Source organism: Wyeomyia smithii, chromosome 2 (genome assembly GCF_029784165.1).
Source record: "Wyeomyia smithii strain HCP4-BCI-WySm-NY-G18 chromosome 2, ASM2978416v1, whole genome shotgun sequence".
Classification (NCBI taxonomy): Eukaryota; Metazoa; Arthropoda; class Insecta; order Diptera; family Culicidae; genus Wyeomyia; species Wyeomyia smithii.
This window is the reverse complement of record NC_073695.1, coordinates 259,984,825-260,011,134: the sequence shown is the minus strand read 5'-3', so window position 1 is coordinate 260,011,134 and position 26,310 is coordinate 259,984,825. Positions and strand designations below refer to the sequence as shown.

At 37.9% G+C, this 26,310-nt stretch overlaps 1 protein-coding gene across 2 annotated transcripts in view; it reads right to left on the bottom strand.

Annotated features, from left to right (window-relative positions):
- Positions 1-26,310, bottom strand: part of LOC129724881 (solute carrier family 26 member 6) — a 39,961-nt gene that overhangs the window by 10,611 nt on the left and 3,040 nt on the right. Inside the window, exons 1-3 of one of the 2 annotated variants that reach the window (XM_055680158.1) lie at positions 22,076-22,799; positions 7,563-8,370; positions 7,185-7,297 (exon numbers count right to left, since the gene is read on the bottom strand). In XM_055680158.1, the coding sequence (XP_055536133.1) occupies positions 7,185-7,297; positions 7,563-7,594 (145 nt within the window). In that variant the 5' untranslated portion in view covers positions 7,595-8,370; positions 22,076-22,799. Of the gene's footprint in view, positions 1-7,184; positions 7,298-7,562; positions 8,371-22,075; positions 22,800-26,310 lie in introns of those variants that run through there. The other variant, XM_055680157.1, reaches the window with a different exon arrangement.

Below are 26,310 nucleotides of genomic sequence, written 5' to 3'. Positions count from 1 at the left end.
AGACTTTTTTTTCACAACATTTATTTTACACGTCACAATAACGCTGCAGACTTATCGACATCCAATCATTAAAAGCCCGTCGTGAATTCGCAATGATGTCTTTTGTTAACGATATCGTATCTCAGCGTGTCGATTCACCCGAAATATTATCAAAACTCTATTTTTATGTGCCTTCTAGAAATTTACGAGCTCGGACTTTGTTTTCTTCAAATCATCAAGGAAACAATCAGGGCTGGAATTCACCTCAGTGCAGACAGAACCACACAAATTTGTACACAACACATTTGCCATCAAACCGTGCGTGCCACTCCCGATATTTCGTTTGTGTTCTCTTCTCCCCATTCGCTCTTTTGTTTTTCTTTCGCACCGAAAAAATTCGATTGAGTACACTTTGTGCATTTGCCAAAATGTGCGACACCACACATTGTGTCTTACTTTGTGTGTTGCTTGGGGCAATGATTATCGGATTTGACGAACGAACGATTATAGTATTTTTTTTTTTGGTTTTGCACTTCATTTGACTCGTTCTGAAATAATTTAGGAGCTAATTTTCAGTGCTGCTCAATGGGTTTTGTTTAAAAACTAAAAATGGTTTCTTCCCGGAGATAGCCGCAATATGTCTCGTACATGAACAGTAGGGTGGCAATAGAAATCGACTTTTCGAATTTCGTTTAGAAGTAGGGCTCAATAGTTTCGTCTTTGGAAAAAGTTCCCATACTAAACTTCAGCTTGATCTTACTTCAGGAAAACGAAAGCATTATTTTGTGACCAATGAAAAAAATGCACAGTTATTTCATAAATTTCTGAATATTAAAAAATTCTGATTCCAAATGTCTTAAAAATGTATGAAACATCGAGATCTGGTGTTATCCAAAAACAAAAAATTAAAAAATCGATCAGTTAAAGTTTCACTTTTCGACTGAACGAACTTCTAAATGCGACGAAGGGCAATTTTTTTCCATACAAGTCATTACATTGAACGGTATCAGTAGTGAATGCATGTAGCGATTGAATATGAATACCGGGACAGAAACATGTCTGGACGTGCGTAATATCGTCAGTTGAATTCAAAACTGGCACAACTCAAAATTCATAGTTTCGAGAAAAGCGCATTTGAAAATTTGCGTCAAATTTTTTTTTTTCATTTTCGTGAGAAATTCCAATTTTAGGACTTCCCATTTTTATTGAACTTGTTTGGGTCTATCATGTGCATGTAATAAGCAAGTTATAAGAATTGTAACCTCATTTTTCTGTCTTTTTAGGGATATTTTAGATTTGTGCAATAAAGGCACATCTACTTATATTTCTGGAAATATTGTGAATTTTGAAACGGGTCTTTGTGAGATGAAACTTTATAATATTTGGCATCGTTTGCCATCAATAACTCAAAACTGCAAAATTTTGAGTTGTGCCAGTTTTGAATTCAACTGACGATATGTCCTAAGAAACACGTCTACGCCATTGAGAATCGTGTTATATTCCTTTTTTGGTTTCTTTTCTCTGCTATTTTTTCTACCCGCAACGCAACGCAAACTGCTCAAACTAAAGCTCTTTGTTCTCACGCAATGTGTTACAAAAAGCAGCACAAAGTGTTGTTCCATTCTTCCTCTCTTGAAATATTTCTCACTTGGTGATATCTTTCATAGTCATTTCGTTTTCGCTCTTTTTTTTGTGCCTGTTGGTTGTCAAAATGTTTTTTTTTTAAAGGGGGGATTTGTTAGTAGCTTAAGTATTTATGATAAATATTAGTAAATAATGAGTATGTGTGTCCAATCACAAGGGGCGACTTCTCAACACTATTAGAAATTTGTAATTTTAATTGTTAGGATTTGTTTGCTTTCGCAACTAAAACTTATCATTCGTAGGGATTTAAACCTACTTGTCAGAAAAGGGGAAGTAAACTTACAACTAACTTAATTGCTAACTTATTGGCTATAAAGAGAGCTTATCGTAGCAATTGAGGATTGCAACGATTTTTGTCGAAAATTGTTAATAATTTTATTTGACATAGCTTCTAATGGTTCAACACCAGTAAGTCTATGTAATTCGAGTGTACCAAACCAAGGAGGACGCTTCAAAATCATTTTCAGAATTTTATTCTGAATCCTTTGGAGCGTTTTCTTCCTTGTTGAACAGCAACTTGACCAGATCGGTACAGCATAAAGCATTGCTGGTCTAAAAATTTGTTTGTAAATCAAAAGTTTGTTCTTTAAACAAAGTTTAGAATTCCTGTTAATGAGAGGATATAAACATCTCGTATATTTGATGCACTTGGCTTGTATACTCTCAATGTGCTCTCTGAAAATAAGTTTTTTATCATAAATTAGTCCCAAGTACTTAACCTTGTCGGACCAACTTAAAATAACCCCATTCATCTTGACAACGTGATTATTGTTTGGCTTGAGGAAAGAAGCCCTAGGCTTATGCGGAAAAATTATCATTTGAGTTTTAGAAGCATTGGGAGAGATTTTCCACTTTTGCAAGTAGGAAGAAAAAATATCTAAACTTTTCTGCAATCGACTGCATATGACACGAAGACTTTTTCCTTTTACGGAAATGCTTGTGTCATCGCAGAACAATGACTTTGTGCATCCTGGAGGCAAATCAGGAAGATCTGAAGTGAATATGTTGTACAGGACTGGACCCAAGACTGAACCTTGAGGTACACCTGCTCTGACAGGAAATCTATCAGATTTTGAATTCTGATAGACAACCTGCAGAGTTCGATCAGTAAGATAATTTTTTAAAATTTTGATTAGGAAAATGGGAAAATTAAAAGTTTGCAATTTCGCAATCAAACCTTTATGCCAAACACTGTCGAATGCTTTTTCTATGTCTAAAAGAGCAGCTCCAGTGGAATAACCATCAGATTTGTTAGCTCGTATCATATTAGTAACTCTGAGCAATTGATGAGTTGTGGAATGCCCATGGCGAAATCCAAACTGTTCATTTGCAAAAATTGAATTTTCGTTGATGTGTGACATCATTCTGTTAAGAATAATTCTCTCAAACAGTTTACTTATTGAAGAAAGCAAACTGATTGGTCGATAACTTGAAACTTCAGCTGGGTTCTTATCCGGTTTAAAAATGGGAGTAATTTTTGCATTTTTCCATAATTTGGGAAAATATGCAATTTTGAAGCAGCAATTGAAAATTTTCACTAAAAACTCCATTGTGCTCTCAGGGAGATGTTTGATTAGTATATTAAAGATTCCATCGTCACCAGGTGCTTTCATATTTTTGAAATTTTTAATAATTGATTTAATCTCATTCAAGTTAGTTTCAATTATTTCTGCAGGTAAAAAATTCTGGGAAGAAATTAAATCAAATTGACGTGTGACTTCATTTTCAATTGGACTCACAAAATTCAAATTTGAGTTATGAACACTCTCAAACTGCTGAGCAAGTCTTTGAGCCTTTTGTTCATTGGATACAAGAAAACGTTCACCATCTTTTAAAACTGGAATAGGCTTTGAAGGTTTCTTGAGAATCTTCGACAGCTTCCAAAATGGTTTTGAATATGGTTTCAATTTTTCAACTTTAGTCTCAAAATTTTGATTTCTCAGAAGAGTAAATCTATGCTTAATCTCTTTCTGTAAATCTTTATAAATAGTTTTAAAAACAGGGTCACGAGAACGTTGATATTGACGTCTGCGGACATTTTTCAAACAAATTAGATGTTGAAGATTTTCTTCAATTATTGATGAATCAAATTTCACTTGAGCCTTTGGAACAGAATAATTCCTGGCATCAACAATTGCACATTTTAATGCTTCCAAAGCGGAATCAATATTCACTTCGTTTTGCAAATCAAGCTCATTATTGAAATTTCTCTCAATATGAGTTTTGTATCTTTCCCAATTAGCCTTGTTATAATTAAAAACAGGGCTCATAGGGTTTAAAACTGATTCATGTGATAAAGAAAAAGTTATTGGAAGATGGTCAGAATCAAAGTCAGCAAGTGTGATCAAATCACTACATACATGACTTTGATCTGTTAGCACCAAATCAATTGTTGAAGGGTTTCTTACAGAAGAAAAGCATGTAGGACTATTCGGAGACAAAATAGAATAGTATCCTGAAGAACAATCATTGAATAAAATTTTGCCATTGGAATTACTTTGAGAACTATTCCATGAACGATGTTTAGCGTTAAAATCGCCGATTATGAAAAATTTCGAACGGTTTCTGGTGAGTTTTTGTAAATCACCTTTAAAATAATTTTTGAGCTCGCGTGTGCATTGAAATGGTAAATATGCTGCGGCAATAAATAAAATCCCAAATTCAGTTTGAGCTTCAATTCCCAAAGTTTCAATAACTTTCGTCTCAAGATGGGGAAGAGCACGATGTTTGATTCGGCGATGAATAACAATTGCAACTCCACCGCCGGAACCCTGAATCCTATCATATCTATGAACCACGTAATTGGGATCATATTTTAATTTTATGTTAGGTTTCAAAAATGTTTCAGTAATAATTGCAATATGCACATTATTTACTGTTAAAAAATTAAAAAGCTCATTCTCATTGGCCTTCAATGAGCGAGCATTCCAATTTAATATTTAAATTGTTTTATTTAAAAACATTGCTAAATTTTAAGTTAGAAACAATTTTAATAGTAAAATTTGTGCCTATTTGAATGGCTTCAAACATTGATTTTGCCTGCAACATGGCGTTCATAAGATCGAACATTGCCTGTTGCAAAAAAGAAAGTTTACCTGCCGTAATAGGCCCCAGGCAGTTGACATTAGAAAAAATATTTTCGGCGGCAATATTAGCTGGAGTAACAGGTGTACAATTATTTTCTAGCGTGTTTTGCTTACCCATATTAACGGTCATTTTCGAACTACCAACACTAGGCGGTATAATGTTCGAACTACCTGTAACCTGTGCATAAGTTAAACGGGTATGCAAAGGAGTAGGTAAACTATGCGTCACTGGTACGCTTGGAGAATTTTGTTTTGAAGTTGGTTTTAATTGAGAAATTGAATTTTGTTTACCTTGCCTTGCCTTAACAATTGCTAAACGGACTGGGCATTGATAAAAATTTGGTTGTCAAAATGTGTAGGTACCATTCTCGTTGCGCCTTGCCGTAAAATTAACACAATGAGCGCAATGAGTATGCGAATGACAGCCCTGGAAACAATTATACTAAATACGGGCCCATTAATTAAATGATGTTAGTGTATAACCAACACTGTGAAGCAATTGACTTTTCTGTCGAGAACTGAATTAAAACAATATTTCAATTCAACGCGAAATTTAAATCGATAGAAAATAATTATTGTAATAATCCGAATCGAGTAAAAAAAAAACCTTTATTCAATTATGTATAAACCCTTTTTTTTTCTTTACCTAGTATAAATAACATGTTGCATGTTAGTTAGTTATAAACATATGTAGTCTACTTTTGTTCAACGAAATAAATAGGATATCGAACGTCTTCGTCAGTGGTTTTCTACGGCAGCTTTTCTGCCGCAATCTTATGCAAAAACCTGCCGAAGAAAACCACTGACGAAGACATTCGATACCCTAAATAAATAAATAAATTAGTGGGAATTTGGGTTCATTCTTCCCAGAGTGCGTTGGGTTGCAATATTACACTAAATGAAAAATTTGTTAAAGTTTTTGACATAATTCAGTGCCTTTCTGGTAGTACCAAACCACCAGAAGGACATTTTTATCGAGAACGGTATGTGGACTGGCGAAAAGTCACGATTAAAAGTTAAGATCATGGTAGCCATGATAATTGTCCGGCAAAATTTAAATCTTCCATAACAAATTTTAAAAATTGTACAAAATGAAGCAGGTTTATCCAAGCAATAAATAGTTTTCTATGTGTTTTCTTTTGTTATTAAAAATTTTCAAAGTAAATTTTCTCAAGTGTCTCGCTTTTCGAACCCATTTCTCCCGTTTCCCCCTCGAGAAAATTTGGTCAGCTTAATCCTAAGAGAGCATAACGTGTCGTGTAGACAAATTGGCGTTTGTGGCGTAATGTTTATACGTTGCGAAACAGACGTTTATTTTATTTTATCTTATTTCTGTTTTCTGATTTAGTCATGGAATCAAAGGATTTTTACTTTGAAGTTTGTGTAGAAAATACTGGCTGCTCCAAAGCGTAATTTTTAAAAGAGCCCATTTCTAGCAATTCAAAAGATTCTAGCTAGCACTCGTCTTTGGTCAGCTTAAACAAACAATATCGCACGCTAGCCTTGGGGCTAATGCGGTCTCGATCAACTAGATTAGTTGAGAGGATTCGTTATCGATATTGTTTTCGGCACATTTTGCATGTTGTAGGATAAGTACAACGAGACACCGTGCCCCAGTGCTGAGTCGAGAAAATTTCCAGCTCGAAAAGTTCCTTGACCTGATCGGGAATCGAACCCGATATCACAACCGTGTGGGAGAGCTAGCCAACCGACACCACTGACCACAGAACCACGGGGACCAGCTAAAACAGTTTTATTTCAGTGCTTTGGTTGTGAAAAATTAGACATCTACTTTTTCGATAATGCCTGTTAAATCTAGTTTTAAGCACCCAATTTGAGTTTTTACACAAGAAAGAGTACGTAGGAGGAGCTGTTGTCTCTCCAGTAGGTTTGTGAACAAACTTAATCGAAGGAAGCAATCGAGATTTAGTTAAATTAGCACTAACAAAACGAAAAACACGAGTAAACTATTTTCGTGGATGGCTTATTCTGTCAAATTTCATCCCATGTCCTGAATCAGGACAGGACTCAGGACTCCTGAGTGTGTAAATGTAGGCTTGTTACTGTTTTGGTGATAATGGCTCAATCAGGTCACACATTTATGCTAAATTGGTAATTGAATTTGCTCATCTATTAAATTGGTAATTGAATTTCGCAATAAACGGCTGATGATCACGATTCCAACCATGGTTCACTATCTCGGTGGTTTCACCTTTGTGTGGACAAACATCAAATATACATAACTCTATGATTCATAAACCTCCGAAAAAATATCCCCTGTGTTAATTTTAGCGTCATCCCACCAGTGGTTTTGTAGATGATTGTAAAAATCGAAGATCTTTTCTCAGCATCAAAGTGGAGAGTGTGTGTATAGTTAGCTAATAAACCCGCATACATTATTGTTGAAGTTCCCGGCAAACAATCGTTTCCTGTATATTTCAACCAAATAATTAGTTCCGTATGTTAAATACTTACGCGGTGGTTTTACTCGATCGTACTGCGACAACTGATTAAATTCCTCCTGATGCAGGCACTGTCGCGTTACCAGATACGATAGCTCATTGTATTCGGGTTTCACTTTCGCGTTGCTGCAGACGGGGGATAGAGGAATCAGAGAGGAAACACGTTAATATAATAAATATAAACAGAAAAGTTTGCAATCAATGATTATCAATTGTAAATCATACGATTACACACACTCTTGGGTAATGTGTAGTCATGTGATAGTCTAGGTGTAATTGAGATCAAATATTTATTAGATGAGAAATACTCTAAAATAAATTTTTCTTTAATTTTGTGATAAAAATAACAATGTCTGTGAAAGTAAAATCGACTGCAATCAATAGTACCTACCTATCGATTGCGTTTCCTTTTTGGTTCAACATGATTCTTCCCCGTTCGTAGTGGTTTTCAGAGCGTCCAACAACAGTCACACAACTTGTTAATTGGCTTAATTAAAATGTATCTCTCCGAAATTAATTTGTTGTCCACCAAGCACTTGAACTTCAATCAACTATCAACTTTTACGTCCTCGCACCAATTCGTTATCAATCAATCTCCATGAAGACGATTGTGTAATCCTAGGGCCAAACTAGCTTCGGCACGCAACCCTCGAGAACTATAAATTCGGGATTCACCACCCAGTAGAAAACCCCACAGTTCAGTACACTCACAAATCTTACGTTCGAAGTGTTTCCTCCACGTTTCCGATTCTGTCGCACGCGTGACTGCTGACCACAATGAACCGACGAAGAATGATGGCTTGGCTGGATGACTTACGAGAGAGCTTCAGGCTTACTTACTCGGCGCGATTGCTCGCTGAACCGAAACGGCAACGACGAATGATAAGGGCTACCGCAGCGACGCAAGCTTCAAGCGCTGACCGATGATCATTGATCACACAAACGGGCACCCGCGCGATCGGCCTGGAAATGATGTTCGCAAACCACAAGGCTGCTAGACGGGAGACGAACAAAACAAACCTACACACTCGCACGCACGTGCTCTGGTGATAGACTGTTTGGGCACTTAACAGATTGTCGGTGTCTCACCCAGCTAAGCTAAAGACTGCTTGACGCTTGACGTTCTCTCTCTCACACACGCTGCTGGCGGGGCAATTCGCAGATTGATTTCGCGACACTTAACGGAACTTTGTTGTAATCTGAAAATAAAATGGCAATAATTGAAAAGATTAAGATTGCGGAGAACATCTGCAATTGATTAGTGTGATGGTTGCTGACACGGGCGCTGAACACGCAAAGAGTGCAGTGACAATACAACAATTGTCAAGTACATCTTCCTTCGCCAAGGAAAAGCAATATTTTCACTAGTAGTTTTACTAGTTGAAAAATTCTCAAATAAAATAAAACATGAAAACTATTTTAAATATATTATGGTGTTATCCCGAGGAACAATTTGGGAGAGCTTGAAAGAACGAATACGGAATAGATGCTGAACAATTGCAACTAATACTGAATAGTAAAAATACGAAAAAAGTGGGGAAATGTTGAGCGCACAAAATTAGAATCTAGAGCGGTAGGTTGAAAAATGCATATTATTGGGTTTTATTTCTTTTTTACAGTTGTACTGTGAAAAAAATAATTTTGTTATTAGTTTATTACAATATACAAGCTTAATACGATACAATAGAAGCATGGCAAGGTCAAAGATTAATTATATTCTTAACCTCTTATATTTGAAAATGTTTTTTAAGTAATACCATTTGAAACAGGTTAAACGCGTGCTAATAACAATACATTTGCATCGGTGCTTTCAGAGCAGACCATCAACAGCAACTGGCGTGATGTGCATCCATAACTGTCTTATCAAAAAGCTTCTGCCCGCGCTAGTTGACCCTCTGCTGTTCCTCCAACCGATAGCGAAAAAGCCTTCGTTCGCTGTCAAGTTCAGATCGAGAGCAGTGCGTCCTACAACTTAAGTGTATGATCGAAAATCGGCACCAAGTCAACAACAGCCATTACAAACAACACTCGAACTCTCGAGATCACATGATGTTGTTTTATGTCACGTGATCCCAGACAGTGCTCAACATTGTTATGATCGATAAGCTTGACTCTGAATGGCTAGCAAATTGATAAAATTGACTTAGTTACAATTCTAGCAAACACTGATAGGAAGTTGACATCCAACCTTTTGCTTGGAAGGTGAGTCAAAAGCAGATAGGTACATAACAACATGATAAGCATGAAAGCAGGAATGCTTACATGACATAGTTTCTCGATTCGAAAGCACAAACCAAATAATGCAAAAATTGTTTCATTAGTGAAATAATACATTGCCAAGTCACTCAATATCAATCAACAAACTCAAATTAGCAAACCATCGAAGTACGATCTTACTGATAGTGATAACGTCGGTTGACGTCTGAGCAAAACCAATGATGTCTCGTTGATAGACAAACGTCATAAACTTTTTATGACAATTACTTGCTCCACGAAACCGCTCTCGACCGGTTTTCAGTTACATCCCGAATCTCTCACCAAAATATGCAAACTAAATCCAAAATGTTTACCAAAGATTAGCAAGCATTGTCGACAAACTTTATAACACTGAAGCCTTTGCCGACTCGCACGCGTAATCTTCCACTGCTCTGTTTGTTCTGGGAAGAGTATCACACGAAAAAAACATTGTCACTAGAAACAAACAGATCGACAGAAAGCGACACTCCGATAAGCGGCAACCGAAAGTGTGCCAAGCAGATTAAGTCCCGACAGAAAGCCATCAAGCCCGTCACTCAGGGGCGAAATTTGATAAGAAATAATAATAATTGGCCAACTCCAGCGGATGAGCGCTGACTAACGATCGACTTAAGATCTTCACAAATAAGAACGCTATAAAAAATTATTTACAATAGTTGATAGCTTTCTGCAAAACTAAGACCACACTTGCTATGTAACAATTTTCACAGTTTTCGACAATTAACACTTTTGGAGTGTGTCAATGTTACAGCTGCTTGGAGATTCGTAACATACATACCCTGTCAGTGCTCACTCGAAAATAACGACCACAATCGCTAATCAAAAGTAGACTGAAGAATGTAACAAGATTGACTCTAACTCATCGACTGAATGGAATGACATAATCTTTCCCTCGAAATTGTGTTCCAAGCAATTAGAGAGCAATCAGGTGAATAATGATTCGGTCAAACATTTTATGAAAGCCGTTTAATTCATGAGAGCTATTTTTAGCTCGGCTTTTGGTCTGAAACCTTTAGCAAAGTTAAGTTTTGTATCCATGTCTTACAGTATAACACCAGTTTTGTTGAGTTTCCTCGAGCAATTAGTGTTCTCCGACTAATGTGGATACTATATATTTCATACTAGTTCAAAAGCACTCAATTCAGTGACTCATTTTTGGAGGGCTCAGCAGGGGGGGGGGGATAATTCCGATAGACTGCACTTTTAACGTGGAATAACGAACACCTAAGAAAGTTCACCGTCACGAAAGGTAGTCAAATTTAGAACACCTACAGCTTGATCATTGTGGATCGACTAAAATTATTTTGCAGCAATCTATCAAATTTCCACGATTGATTCCTATGGAAAAGTAGTGCCCTTTTTAAATTCAACTTTGATCATTGTATGAGTTGATAACAACGTTAAGTTGTACCCATAGCGCCCCTTAAAGTGCCAAAATAGGATAGAAAACGAAATTCAGTGTAAAATCGTAGTCACGGTTGTCCAACATTATGGTTTGGTACAAGCCACAGTAGTTTGAGTTAAAAAAACTAGAAAGATTATTAAATATAATTAAAATATGCTTGTTCACCCATTTTTGGCTAACTTTTTTTTTATTTATGTCTATTTAACATGGATAAGTTAAGGTAAAATTTAACAACACTCAATCGAGCCAAGATCATCTCAAATTTTGAGATCAATGGAGTTTATGTTGGGACATCGGATCCGTGTATGGCTGAGCCTGCCGATTACTAAGATCTTAGTTTGAGGTGGTTTTGCAGGTAAAAATTATATCATCATCCATATAGCTATATCAGTGAATATTATGAGGCGTAAAATTAAGGTCAAACTTCGTTTTATTGAGTCTTCGATTCTCCGTGATCTAGAATTCTGGTAGATCGCCTTTAAAAATTCCTTGTTTTGTTTCATGGTGTTTCTACTATTATAGTAGTTTTTCTTTTAAAAATGGAATTATTTTTGCTAATGGCTATTAAAGGTTCCATTAAACAAACTTAAAATTTTAATTCAAGCAAAAGCATGAAATTTCTCGATTTCAAGTAGAAAAGACCCAATTCCCGGAACTTCAAGTATAATTCTTCATTAATAATTGAGTTATAAACATATTCGAAAAAATAAAATGTCTTTGGGTTTGGTTTTCATACATTCAGTTGATACAACCAGTATCATAAAATAACATTATGAATAAATGTAATAAAAATATGGCAGAATTATACTGCCGCGCATAGCATGTCAGTCCCACCTGCATTTTCAGCAAGCCGAGAAAAACGCGTTTTTATGATTTTATAACATTGCTTCTTACGAGATGGGACAATATGCTTGGACGTTTTCCAGCAGTTTTTCAGAACAAAGTTGTTGAGCTCATCCATTGTTACGGAACTATACACTAAAGTCGCTTTTTACGCGGGGGATACGTGCCGCGTAAAAAAACCGCGTAAAAACCGCGTAAAAACCGCGTAAATAACCGCGTAAATTCCGGAATCCGCGTAAAAACCGCGTAAATTCCGGAATCCGCGTAAAACAAACGTGAATTCCGGAATCCGCGTAAAAAACCGCGTAAATTCCGGAATCCACGTAAAAAAACATCGTTAATTTTGCATTCCAAGTGAAGGGGAACCGAAATCCGGGCAAAAAAAATACCGCGTAGATTCCAGAATCCACGTAAAAAAACCGCGTAAATTCCGGAATCCGCGTAAAAAAAACCGCGTAAATTCCGGAATCCGCGTAAAAAAACCCGCGTAAAAACCGCGTAAAAAGCGACCTTAGTGTACATTGTTAGCTACCATCTACGCGTAAAAACTCAATTTTACTGAAAATGCAAATGGGACTGACTTGTTATGCGCGGCAGTATACTTCAGGCTACGTCGAAAAAAAAAATATCCTTGTTAATTTTCAACGGATTTCCTTCTTCTTCTTCAGCAATCGATTGAAAAATTATACTGGTCAACATGCTTGTCATTCTCCTCAATCACATATTGCGGAGCGGAGAAAAAATTCACCGCGCTCTTCCCTTTCAGAGCGTGCCTGCGTGTAGCAAATGCTTTCACCACACTGCTTCTTTCTCCACTCCAAAGTGTCTCAACCAACTTACAGAGAGAGAAACACACTTCGAGCTCACCCCACATCTTATAGAAACAAGAGGGGTGAATCACTCTACAGAGAAAACGCAGAAGTACACCACAGTGTCCACTGGCGAGTAGTCCGGAAAGTGAAAAAAAACCAACCGGGCAAAAGTGTAGTCCTCGTGTTGCTACACCACGAAAACGAATTCAACCAGGGTAAACTCGACCGGCACGAGCAACGCAGTCTATTTTTTTTCTCCCAATCTCTTTTCCTCTTCTGCATGCTTAAGAAACAAACTGTGAAACGCACCGCAGATAGCTCTGCTGTGTAATTATTGTGCGTGATGTCCATACGTGTGAGAAAGTACACCATAGTTCATTGTCTCGCAAGAGAGAGATTCCAGATTTCACCGCGGTGCTTTCAGGAGGCTCAGCAGATAAAAATCGTCTGTCGCTCTCTTCTAGAATGTGCGTTGATTTGCTCTTTAGTGTGAGAGCAGTTGTTTTCGCAGTGCAAGATGTTCTCCTGCACTGTAGAGGTTTTCTGAGGAGAAAAGACAAGCATGCTGGTCATCACAGGTTTTGCCCCAGGACTTGAATTAAAAAAATTCTGGGAATGGGTGATTCCTGTGAATTTTGTGCCCTTAGCGAATCGTGAAGTGCAGCAAAAGGCCGCAGAGTAATTGCTCGCCGGGTTTTGTCGCTTCTACGTTGGAATACGGGAAAACTTTATTTAGGTCTCGCAAATTGATTGAAGCAGAGGAGCTAAATATGGATGGTCTTTCACAAATCAGCAATGGTACTGCAGTTTCCGCCTCGGCGTTCTATGTCGTCGATATGCGACTCCATCAACAGAATTCTTGTACTCAGGATTAAACACCTTCTCTAGTTATCTTTTATAACCTTTTTTTTTCTTTCAGTAAAATCGTTCTAATTTAGATAAAATGCATTTTTCACAAATTTCTCAATTTATAGTCAATTATAACCGAAGAAGGCGGAGGGGGTATTAAAATGTGACGTAAATGAGGGGAGGAAGTCAAGAAAGTTGTGACAGTTTGTGTCTAGGAAGAGGGGAAGTTATTTTTTTCCAAATTTTGCGTGACATCATTAATGGGTGGTCCCTTACGTCATCAAGTGTTTACGTCCAGAAGGCCTTGTAATAAGAGACAATCGATGGTTCCCTATAGAAGGTCCACCACGAAACACGCCTTGGGCAAATTTCGCCTTCCTTTCAGTAGCTCCAAGTTGATGAGTTTTTGTAGCTCGGTAGGTGACGTTCGCCAAGGGACCTATCTTAAGGCAAAGCAGACAAATTTTCACTGCACAGCTTCAGTTTGCTGAATTGTGTTTATGTAGAAAGGCAAAGGACACCATACGATAGCGGAGTATTCCAAAATAAGACGAAACAGGGAGAAATAGAGCGATTTGAGGCAGTGCACATTTTTAACGAAACGAAACAAAAAACATAAATTGCGACGACGTTTCTGAGACCAAACAATCCTGAATCCTGAACAATCGTATCGCGATTCAACGGAACTGTTTCTTGTAAACTGTAGTCGTGGAGAGGTGGAGACACATCGCATGTTTTCGACAGAATGAGATGGTTAAGCACTTAGGCACATTAAGTGACATCCTGTTAATTTTACACCAATCGCGGAAGGCTTCCAAATTCAGTTGTAACATCTGAGCGTCAAGAGAGTTTTTAAATGTGCTGTATAGTTTTAAGCCATCTGCGTGGGGTAATTTCATGCATTCAAAAGTCGAATTAACGTCGTTCATGAACAGCAGGAAAAGGAATGGCCCACCGTGGCTACCTTTAGCAAGCCGTATGTAACGGAGAACAAAAACGAGATGTAATCACCGAGTTTGACAGCCATAGTTCTACCAGTCAGGTAGATGCGAAGCTAAGTAAGTGAGTTCTTGTAAAGTCCCAATCTGTTGAATTTTGCCAAAGTAATCTTGTGGTTTACTTCGTTAAAATACTGCGTCGAATTGCACGAATAATGAACGATGTAAAGGCGATCATATTGGATATCGTCGAGCGCTTGGGCATAAATCCATGCTGGTCCGAAAAAATGACAGGCGAAAAATCATGAACCAATTTGCAAACAACAATTTTTTAAAACAGCTTAGAGACAGAACTTAGTGATGCGATGCCACGATAATGATCAACAGTTCGCTTGCACCTTTTTTTGTGGATAGGAAAGATGATTTCCAGCATTCGGGTAAAACACTCTTCTTTAAAAATAGGTTGCAAATCTTACCCAAATGTGCAGTAAGCAACTTGGGTACCACATCGATATTCAGCAGCTCCATCTCCTCCAACGATCGCTTCGAGTAGTGGGCCGTCGCCAAATCTGGCCAGAACACCGTGTCTTCGCCTTTATGGGTTTTCTTGATGAACGACGCAACTTCTGGCAGGCGCTTCGTATTTCCCCGTTTACGGCCAGCCCGGAGCGAAAGAAGAACGGCTTTGGCATCCCCTTCTCGCTGATTGTCAGCCATAGAAACACCTTCTTGGGAAACTTGGTTTGTGAAATAAATTTCACCTCGGAGCTCACTTCCTTCGTGAGGAAGGTAAAATACGAAGTAATCGTCAAATTTCGTCCATTTTTTTTAACAAACATTATTCAATTTTCGAGATGTCGGTTCGATATTTACTAAATTCCCTCACAGTCACCCTTTTCAAGTGTTTTCAGATCTGAATCTAATCAGATTGGACCGGCCAGGTTTATGGTTAAGTTTTTTAAGGCACAGACTGATCAGTTTCGGTGATTTCGATACTCAGCAATACTCAGGATGTATTTCTAGCGTCATTAGTAGAAGTAGATGATGTCTGTAAATTTTTTTGTAAAATTTGCGATACTGGATCAGCCGTCGGAAGTTTAGAAATGGAGTCGGCATCAGGTCGAGTAACGTCATAAGAGATGATATACATGTTTTTTTCACGCGGGGGATACGTAGCACGTAAAAAAAATCCGCGTAAATTCCGAAATCCGTGAAAAAATATATTATTTGCTAAACGTTTTTAATCAGTTTCGTTCTTTCGAAAAAAAATCAATAGCAGTGTTATTTCCGCATGCGAATCGAGATGAAAACCAAGAAAAAATATAAAAAGGTTAGTCTAAATCAGTGAATATTCTGTAATTGGATTAAGTTGCCTAATCGGACACGTTTTGAACACGGAAACCTATAAAATATGCTGCGTAAAAGACTTTTCCTAAAATCCGCGTATAAAAAAGAGAGTAAATTCCGAAATCTGAGTAAAAAACCGCAAAAATTCCGAAAGCTGCCTAAAAAGACCTTAGTGTACTCTCCGTGAGCGGCAGCCTGGTAAGGCCTGTCCACCAGCACTAGTCTCAAAGCTGGGTCGACTATAATGGCGGCGGTGTGTCACCCGAAAATTACTGGAATTCGCATCGGGATAAGCTGAGCTTCGTAGGTCCAGAACTACCATGCTACTGTATGACGTGCGTCCCGGGATAGTAGGAAGCGGAGTGGTGAGCAACAATTGTCCAAGTTCAAAAGTAAAACTGTGCAGGTGTGAATCCGTACGTAGTATATCTTGCAGAGTTGAATTAGTTATAGGCAGACTGCAAAGTAAATCAACGGAGGTCTTGTTCGCTTACTTGCAGTGTGTGCGAACTAGAATCATCCCGTATCATCGGTAAATACCCGATCACTCAAAAATATCAGGATTATAACAAATCTTGATATTTTGTTACGAACTTTTTGTATCAACTTGTGTTCTAAACTTGGTCTCGTTAATAGTTAAAATATCAAAATTCCTATCAAAATTAGTTACAGATTATTACAAATTATAGCAAGTTTTGTAAAGTTTTTGGCAGAAAAAGATCAGAATTAGTTAAAATGTACAATATTTTGCTGATTGAAAAACAAATTTTTTAATAAACATGCTTTAAAAAAACACATTTTTGAACATTGATGTGTATGATAACAGAATTCGATATTATTCTGTAGTTTTCAACATTCTGGCATATCAAGAATATTACAGGCTTTGTTATTTATATCAAGTTCAGATATATTTGTGTTGCCCGTTTGTTACAATCGTTTGATCGGGTAGCAATCCCGAATCAACGCCTCACTTTAAGGTTACGAATCAACTAATGAAAAAGCGAGATGAAAAAGAATTAGGTATCACTGAAATATACCGCTTAACACCATTAAATTGATCAATTCCAATCGAGTGTATTCTCTAATTATTGCAAAAAAACATAGACATAAGACAGGCTTTCGTAATTCTCCCGATCAGTCAAAAATATCAGGATTATAACAAATCTTGATATTTTGTTACGAACTTTTTGTATCAACTCGTGTTCTAAACTTGGTCTCGTTTATAGTTAAAATATCAAAATTCCTATCAAAATTCCTATCAAAATTATTTACTGATTATTACAAGTTATAGCAAGTTTTGTAAGGTTTTTGGCAGAGAAAGATAAGAACTAGCTAGAATGTACAATATTCTGTTAATTGAATAACAAATTTTGTTATAAATCTGCTTTAAACAACACACTTTTGAACATTCAAGTGTATGATAACAGAATTTGATATAATTCTGTACTTTGGATTATTCTGGCATGTCAAGAATATTACAGAATTTGTTTTTATCAAGTTCAGATATATTTGTGTTACCCGTTTGTTATAATCGTTTGATCGGGCTACGTTGACCTTATTCAACAACCTATAAGATTCTGAGGTACTCTTCCATAAAGTGGCTCTATCTTTAAGTGTATACCACTTAGAACAATTCTATGTTTCATTTGAAAGCTGAGAATATTTTTACCAGATACAGCTTTAACATGTCTAACTAAATGTAAAAAATAACATTATGGAAGAAAAATGTTCAAAATTAGTAAGCGCGAAAAAGAATCGTCTAAAAATCGAGTAATTTGGAGCAAATCGTGTAAAAAAAGTCGCGTCGTTATAAAATCTTTCGCTATGTGGTAAGTGTGTGTGTATGTATGTGTATGTATGTATGTGTATGTATGTGTATGTATGTGCATGTATGTGTGTGTTACATCTTGGCTCATAAACAACATTTCCCGTGTCACATATCGCGTACTTTCAATAAAACCGCGAAAAAAATCGTGTAAAGCAAAATCACGTAAAAAAAGTCACGTAACAACAGAATTCAGTGTACTGTGAACGTGTTTTGATGTTTTCTCACAAAAAAAAAACAAGTTAATATTATTTTATTTCTTCTTAGCTCAAATTGAACGTTATTATCCGCTGTACAGTCCGTTCTTCGACACCAATTCTCTATTTGTTTTGGTTTTCGAGAAATTTCCGTTTTACCTTTGTTATACTGAACAAAGGTTTTAAAATCGGTCGAAAAACGCAGAATAGATCCAAGGTCCGGAGAGCCGAACCATATATACCATTTGACTCAGCTCGACGAACTGAGCAATGTCTGTTCGTGTGTATGTGTGTGTATGTGTGTGTGTGCGTGTGTGTGTGTGTGTGTGTGTGTGTGTATGTATGTTGATGTATGTATGTGCCGCAAAATAGTAAGGCACCTTTCTTACAAAACGCAATATCTGATTTTGATGATCTTATACGAAAACGAAAGCTGCTGTGCTCCCCCAGAATGCTACCGAGTGGATTTTTGATTAACGGCTTAGATTTTAAAATATTGATCAAAGAGTACTTTTTATATGCATTTAACATCAAGGCAAAATGAATGGCACGGAGAGCCATGTGTTATACACCAATCGACTTAGATCGACGAACTGAACAATTTCTGTATGTATGTGTATGTGTGCCTGTATGTATGTATGTGTAAATATGTTGTTTATATGTGTAGTGTAGTGAATCAAAATCGAACCGAAAAAAAAAAACAAAAAAAAAACACTTTATTTACAAAACGCATATTCCGATTTCGATGTTAGCAGGCTCATAAGACAGCCCCAGAGCTCTTTGGAAATCATACTGAGCAAGATTTTTTATATTGGTAGCTTGAACTTTAGAATATTGAACTTTCAGACATGGAATATTTTACTTTTAGGATAATTGCTCTCTCTTCCTCTCTCTCTATTTTTTTTATTCGTATCGCTATTCATTTCTCAAAGAAAAATAACGAACATCGACAACCTTGCATAATTTTTGATCCCTGCGTAGTGCGGCTTAACTGTTGTAAATAAATGAACCTTTTGTTTTTAATAGCTTTTTCTGAACAATTTAAAATAGATTTTAGAGGAAACTGCAATGCCTACTTGGCTCCTGTTCTCGCATGCGAAGCTTCCGGTCTTACTTCCTTGAAAATATATATAAAATTGTACGTAGAACCTAGATTTGAGAAGAACAAGAAGTATATACAGCTTTCTGGAATCAAGCATTGTAGCAAAATCGAACCCTACAGCATGCAAATGTAACACAATTAGCGATCCAGATATTTCAGAATGCTTTACCAAAGATTTATGATATGATACACTATGCTTATGTAAAATATAAATATTGCTTTCTTATTCGAAATTCAGTGCAAACAGAGTATCCATCCATATTATCTTACTTCTTGTTATCGTAGCCAGTTTTATGAAGTCCTTGTTTCGGATTTCACCATTCTGCCTAGGCTATCAAAATGATTAATGTTCTCGACTACTCTCTTGAAAGCCAAAATTTTTAAATGTTGCAAATACCTTCATTTTCAGATGAAACAATTAAAATAAAATTGAATCGACAACTTTCATCATTAGTTATATGAATTTCAATAAAACATGATTCAAGTAACGTTTATATAATTGAGCGATTCTAGCTAAAACCAGGCCACTAGGTGCACAAGGTCTTTCGAATTGAATATAAATTTACATAGTTGTTAGAAATAGAGAAAAAGTGATAATGTCATTTTCGTTTGATCGAATTTGATGACCCCTCGGTCGCCAAGGAGTGAAACAGTTTCTAGAAAAGTTGAAATTCTAGCAAATCTTGATGTTTTATTTGAGCTATATCTCTAAAATTCGTTTAGGAACCTAATACAAGAAGCACTTTTTGTGAAGAGGAATGGTAGGGCATTTATTTGGAGCGATCAGCCGCCATCTTGGATTATATCAGAAAAATACAATTTTGACCCTGTTCGCAACTACCGATTTTCAATCTAAGACAAGCATTTCAAAGCTGAGAAAAAATGTTTAAGATGCAATTAAAAAATTAGGTGAGCATCAGTGTATTCCTATATATTTCTGAACTATAATTTTAGAGCAGATTTGTAGAAGTTTCTTGCATTTCGTGAAAAATATACGTTGCTGGTTTTTAATTCTTGGTTCTGCGATTTCTGAAAAATTAACCATTGCGGTATTTAAAGTTGGATCTACATTGAATAAACATACATATTCGCAGTTTTAGCACAGAGAACAGACATTCATGTTCATATAAAGAAATTTGAAAATCGTGTGTAAAAATTTGAATCCAAATACACTAATACACTAACGACATCTGCTTTGTGGTGCCCCAGTTGCACTGCTTAAATATTGCTGTATCGATATTTTATCTATATCTGTGCTTGATTTAAAAGTGATGCGAGCGCCACGTAGCGGGAGCATTACCACTTACTGTTAAATGACGGTTGCAAGTTTTTACACATCTTTTGAAAATAAGATGAACGTCTGTTCTCTGTGGTTTTAGTATGAAATCTGCATCATTTTTATCTATTACCGTTTCCGACAGTTCGATTATTTCAAAAGATTTCAAGTTTCTTCTAGCCGGCGTTCGAAAAATTGGCTTGTGATCGAAAAAATATTACTCTTATACATACTCCAGTGATTCTATGATCGTATTTTGTTCACCCTCTGGAATACTATCTTTTTAAATCATTTAATTTATTATTGAAATCGGTATTCTTAAATCGATATACGTTTGGGGTGATAAGCGTATAGTAATAGATAGTATAACAAAGGATTCTGCACCACTAGGTGGATGATTTTAGGTTTAATACAGTATGTTTGATGGTTTGATTGCCAGTTTTATGTCGATGCAGGTTCTCCGCCAAATATGCTGCATCAAAATTGTAATTACTCAAAGCCAGTGGTGAACACCGCTAACTGAAAATTTAGCGATGCTAATCGCTAAATCGCTAATTGGAAAATTTAGCTCGATAATCGCTATACGATAAACGCTAAACCCGGCTATATTAGCGGAACTTTCGCTAATCGCTAACTTATTAATACGTAGATTTTCATGCTGCTATATTTGTGCTCATAAAAACAGACGAAAATTATTCCTTTTGAATGGTTTTTATAGTAAGAAGTTCAAAATTAGAAAAAAACGGTGTTCTTACTTTAGGATTTTGTTAAAACAAGGAGAAAAGAACACGGATTCTACTTGCATGTAAAATAAATACTTTTAGGAATGTTTTTATAAAAACTCAATTATTATCTGAATCGAAAAAGTAGAACTGAAATTGCCATAATTTCAGCGCATTGCATTTTACAGATTTTTTTTCTGTGGCTTGTGGTACGATAACTGGAACCTCATTGTAGGGTAAAAAGACTGACTTGCACTTGTGTCGTGAAGAGAAGAATTCTAGACAATTAATACAATTGAACGTTGTTTGAATGAAACATACGTTCCAAAAGTAACTTTCGCAGTGAAGTATGTTCATCATTCGAAGCATTTCATGTACGCCATCAGTAACTTACAGTTTTTGTGACAAGTTTTTTTTTTCGTTTCCAAAATTAGTTTACAAAATTAGCGAAATAGCGATTAGCGTTTCGAAGGCTAAAATTTTAGCGACGCTAACAGTCCGCTAACCAGCTCAAAAATTAGCGAAATCTCTAAATCGCTAACTGAATATTGGCATCGCTAATTAGCGATAAACGACTGCTCAAAACTAAAGCAGATAGAGAGTTGGTGTAAAAGAAAAAAATTATAAATTTCTGTTTCAAAGATACAATTTTACAGAGAAAATTTCTTAAAGATTTGTGAAAAAGCCTGTAGTACAGCTCGACATGAACATGCTAGTTCACAAGGAGTTGTTTCTCAACAACATTTGCGTCTCCATCTGCAAACATTTCACTACAACCTGTTACTGTTGACAAGGTTGTGTAGAAATCCTTTTTTTCTTACCTCCGAGAGTTCTGTTACCGAAATAAACACTGATTGCTGGTAAAGTTAGATGAAATATGTCTTACACGCACTATAAGGAAATGTAGAAGAATTTTCGCGTTGATGCTCGATCTATAAACATTTCTGATAATTTATGCATTGCGGGTTATCATGTTTGCCCCGAGAATCGAATAAACTGTTTGGTCTATTTCCGAAAAAATATGCATCGCAAAAGTGATAAATTAAGCAAAATTGAGAACGCCTAATCGATGCCTCGCTTCCTTGAGTGACAAACGATACGATGAGATCACTCGATTCACAGCTGACTTCCTTATGGTGGCTAACGATTAAAAAGCCGAGAGAGAAAACCACGTTTGTAAACCAGCTAAGCTCTACGAGACATACGATAACATTTCACTATACAATACAACGCCACCCGAAGCCGGTTATCAGCTGTTCCACCAACACTGGCAGGTACCTCAGTAGGCTATCGTATCGTAAGTAGGCTACAACAAGCGACTTAGAAACTCACCTCTGTTGTTCACCACCCAACTCACAGTGGTAGAGGTAGAGGTCACCACCCTGGACGATAGACCACAGTCCGCTGCTATCACTTGTTACCGCACCACTTTAGAACTTCGAAAACCGAACTGGAAGCACTGAGTACTGCTTACTGCCCATCCGCAGCCGGGTGCGCATTTTATATAGTAGAAACTCGAATCGCAACTTGATGAGACACATCTACTTTTGTCTCAGCTCCAAAGCAAATTGCTTGCGCATTCGCGACGCGGCACCCATAGCGCGGTTAACGTTTATTCCCTTCTACCATTGCCGGGTCGGTCGCGTTCTTCGATGCTGCTGCCTGCCGACGCTGTTATTGTTGTCGCTCGCTGGTGGCGCAGGTTTCAACGGGATTTCTAGGGCGACGGGGCGGTACGCCACATAGCCCCCGGTTACTCAAATATGTACACATACACCGTACCTACGTCCGCGCGGCTTGCTTTCGACCGAGAAACACGGAGAAATCGCGGACGGAACCGAAAAGTTTTACTGGGAGTGTAAACAGAACCCCGTCTTTCTGACCGTGAAAATACGAATTCGACTCCAAAATGTTGAATTCCAAGCGACAAACATTTAGCCATAATTAAGTTAGAGATATGGAATAGAGTTACTTATAGCCACCTACATTGAATATAAATTATATAAGCTAAGATAACGAATCTTTCAATGACTTCTAATGAACTTATAACTGAAAATACAATAACGAATATCTACAATGCAGGTAGACTGACGTCGTGGTTCCGCAGGTCTCACACAGACTGTTTTGCCCTTGCAGGCAATAAAAATGCGAACAAATCAATACATCCGTGGGTAGCTACTGCGCTAATCGCTGTCAGACTAAACCTGCGAAGCAAGACAACAACAACGTCATCATCATCATCATTGAGTAGCGGTCAAGCCGGGGAAGCCGCGAACTTACGCGAGTTGAAAAGGTATGCTCAATTACCGGTGCCGCTCTGGTAGTGTTGGAAAGAAAAACAGTTTATCACCACCGGATCGGCAAATTTAGAAAAACAAACAACTGCGTGGGTATCACATAACAATTAGATTTTATATTTTATAGGTATTGCTAAAATTAAATAGAAATTTTGATAATATTCAAATCTTGTTCGAATTCGAACATTAAATTTGTTAAAAGTTAGGTTTAAATAATGATGAAAAGTCAATATTTAGGTCTTATTAGACTAGTCAAATAGGAACTTGTTTGTTAGAACTTTAATCTTGGTTTTTAAATGTTAATAAAGGTTTACTACTACAGTCGAATCGCTGTATAGCGACATCACAAGGGACCGTCGTTATAGAGAAATGTCGCAATAAAACGAATAATTTTTTTTTGAATATGAAGCATCTCCCTGAGAATGTCGGTATAGAGAGGTTTGTCGCTATAAACATGTTCGTAATAGAGGGATTCAACTGTACTTGAAGTGACCATTCCAGCTGGTCTTGAGATACGATGCTGGCCTAACAAGCCAGTCGTCGCAGACTCGAGTCCCAGCTCGGGAGAGACTGTTAGTGTCAGTAGGAACGTAGCGCTAGTCGCATTTGTCCTGTACACTGTACACAGTTGTCTGCGAAGTCTGTGTATAATCAACAGAAATCCGAGTTCCGAATCGGAATGTAGCACCATACCATATCATACGGATATCAGAATGTCACTACGATAACGACGATATAGACCCATCACGGACGTCGACGTGGCCGACGTCTGTCGCTTTGACGGGTGGTAGCTACATATTGGATAACGCTTGGCGCAGCTAGGGTGGTCCCTACAACACCTCCCCCTTTAAGTAGTACAAATGATACGGGTTATACCTCTCGGGACGCTTTCGGTTGCGCGAGGATTGGCGAGATATGAATAGTTGTCAGTCCTGTTTCCGATTAGGGCCAAGATTGGTTTTCGAGAACGGTCCACATAATTTCATTGCCTCATTCATTGTAAGAGGTATCCGGATTTAGCTGGATTCAACCCGATCCAGTATGCTACGTCTCTTTCGCTGTTTCGGTTTCATCGCCTAGATATGTAGATTACGTTCGAAATGCGTTCGAGAATCTGACCAGCTGTTTTTGTAGACCTTGGCCCAGACCAGATTCTTAGGGTTGTAGCTGATTTATTGAAATACAGCTGGCGGCCTGAGCAGATTGAGCGAGGTCTGTATCGTTCTCCCAAGCATTATCTCGACAGGAGATTTTCTTTCGGGAGCGCTCCGGCTGGGCGTAGAGCGGCAGCATAACGTTGGCATCCGTTGTCGCTACCCAGTGTCTCTGGGTTTCCGAAGCGAGCGAAAATGCCTTCCAGAATTTCTATGGTGGGTGATGATGTCGTTTGGCGAGTTCGGATGACCTCCGGCCATTTCGAGTATGCATCGCCCAGGAAGAGGTAGTACCAATCGTCAACAGGACCAGCGTAATCAATATGCAGCCTCTGCCAAGGCTTTCCGGTGCAGGAAAGCACAAGTTTGGCAAGGCACTCGTCGATTCCAGGCCAGTATACGTAGCTTCGTGCGACCGCTCTCATTCGGTTGACACCTAGATGACCCTTGTGCAGCAACTGGAGGACCATTTTCTAGTACTTCGACCGGAAATGGCTAACAGTCCCTTTTTACAAAGGTAGAGTTGCTGGCATAGGTCGATGACGTCGGTCTTCTTGGTCGACAAGCCTTGCTGGATGTGCTGAAGAACTTCTTGGAAAATAGGATCCGCTCTGGTTTCTGCCTGGATCGACTTGAATGTGGAAGAATTACAGCGTTTGGTGAACGACAACTTTGAGCGTACTTTCTAGCTCGATCGATGCTATCACGTACTCTTCGTCAGGCCAAATATGAGTGTTTATCTGCCTCGACAGAAGATCTACGTAAAAAACTATCGATCGACACGAATTCGATGGAGAAGTCGTATAGGAGTAGAGTCAGAGCCCAACGCTGCAACCTAACGGTATGAACGAGAATTCTCTTTTTAGATCTGAATATGGCCAACAACAATTGTGGTCTGTCTCCAATGAGAAGCGTCTTTCGAAAAACATTCGATGGAAGCGAGTTACAGCAAAGATCAAGACCAACCGTCCTTCTCGATCTAACTGTGACTGTCGATATGGCTGAAGTCCCGACACCCCGATATCTTCGCCAAAATATCTTCAGGTCGCGGCAGCGGATATTGGTTCGGCTCGAGAACGTCGTTCAAACCCGTAGAAAAATCCACGTAAATGCGCATTCGTCCATTTGACTTAAAAGCACTGATACCGCTGATGGAAGATCGAGACGGTAGATCCGAAAAGCGATTTTAGCTTCTCGGTGGTTTCGGGGAAGCTAAATTTCTTGGACAGCTTTGGGAGAATAAAGCTTGTGTACCGCTCGTGTGCCGCTCGGTCGAGTTTCCTGATAAGTAGTCAGACTTTGGCGGAATCGTTCAGCTAACTGGCGTCCTTATCGAATAGCTCCATAATGTGAATACCATCAACCGAACATGCATCCTTCGTTCTGGGCGTATAAAAATTCGATGATGTTTCCAGTTAGTGCATCCAGTGCCACATCATCGCGGGAGAACACATAACGAACATTGCATTATAGCGAACGCCATTAGTGCGTAAAAAGCTGGATAGACCCATCACGGACGTCTACGTCACCGACGTCTGTCACTTTGACGGATGGAAGCTGTGTATTGGGTAACGCTTGGTGCAGTTGAGGTGGTCTCTGTAGCAATCTTTTCTAATTTTTACCATTTTAGGAACTGTTAGTAGAGGATTTCATTAAATATTTTGTTTACGTTTCACAAATGTTTTGTCGTGTACTAAATTTGTGTTCGATGCGATGGGATGAGTGGTGTAGCCAAGTGAGGGTTTTAGGGTGTAAGCCCCCCTCCCCCAGAGCAATTCAGATCTTCATTTGTTTTTAATATTAGGGTTCTGTATTACTGTTTATTAGGGTGCGAATGTATGGAAAAAAAATGACCTTTCAATTTGGTTTAGCGGTACAGCTCAAAAGTTTCGTCTTCTCGAACAAAATTCCCAAGTAAAATTTCAGCTCATCGGACTTCGAGAATATGCAATGGAAAGTCTGTATGTGGTAATGCACATGACAAAATTTGGTTTTGAGCAGAAGGCTTTTGCATGCGAACTTTTTAAGAGAAGACTAAATTTTTGAAAGCTGCCGCTAAACGAAATTTTGGAAGTCGATTTCCGTTGGCTCCTTACTATTGATGTTATGCGATAAA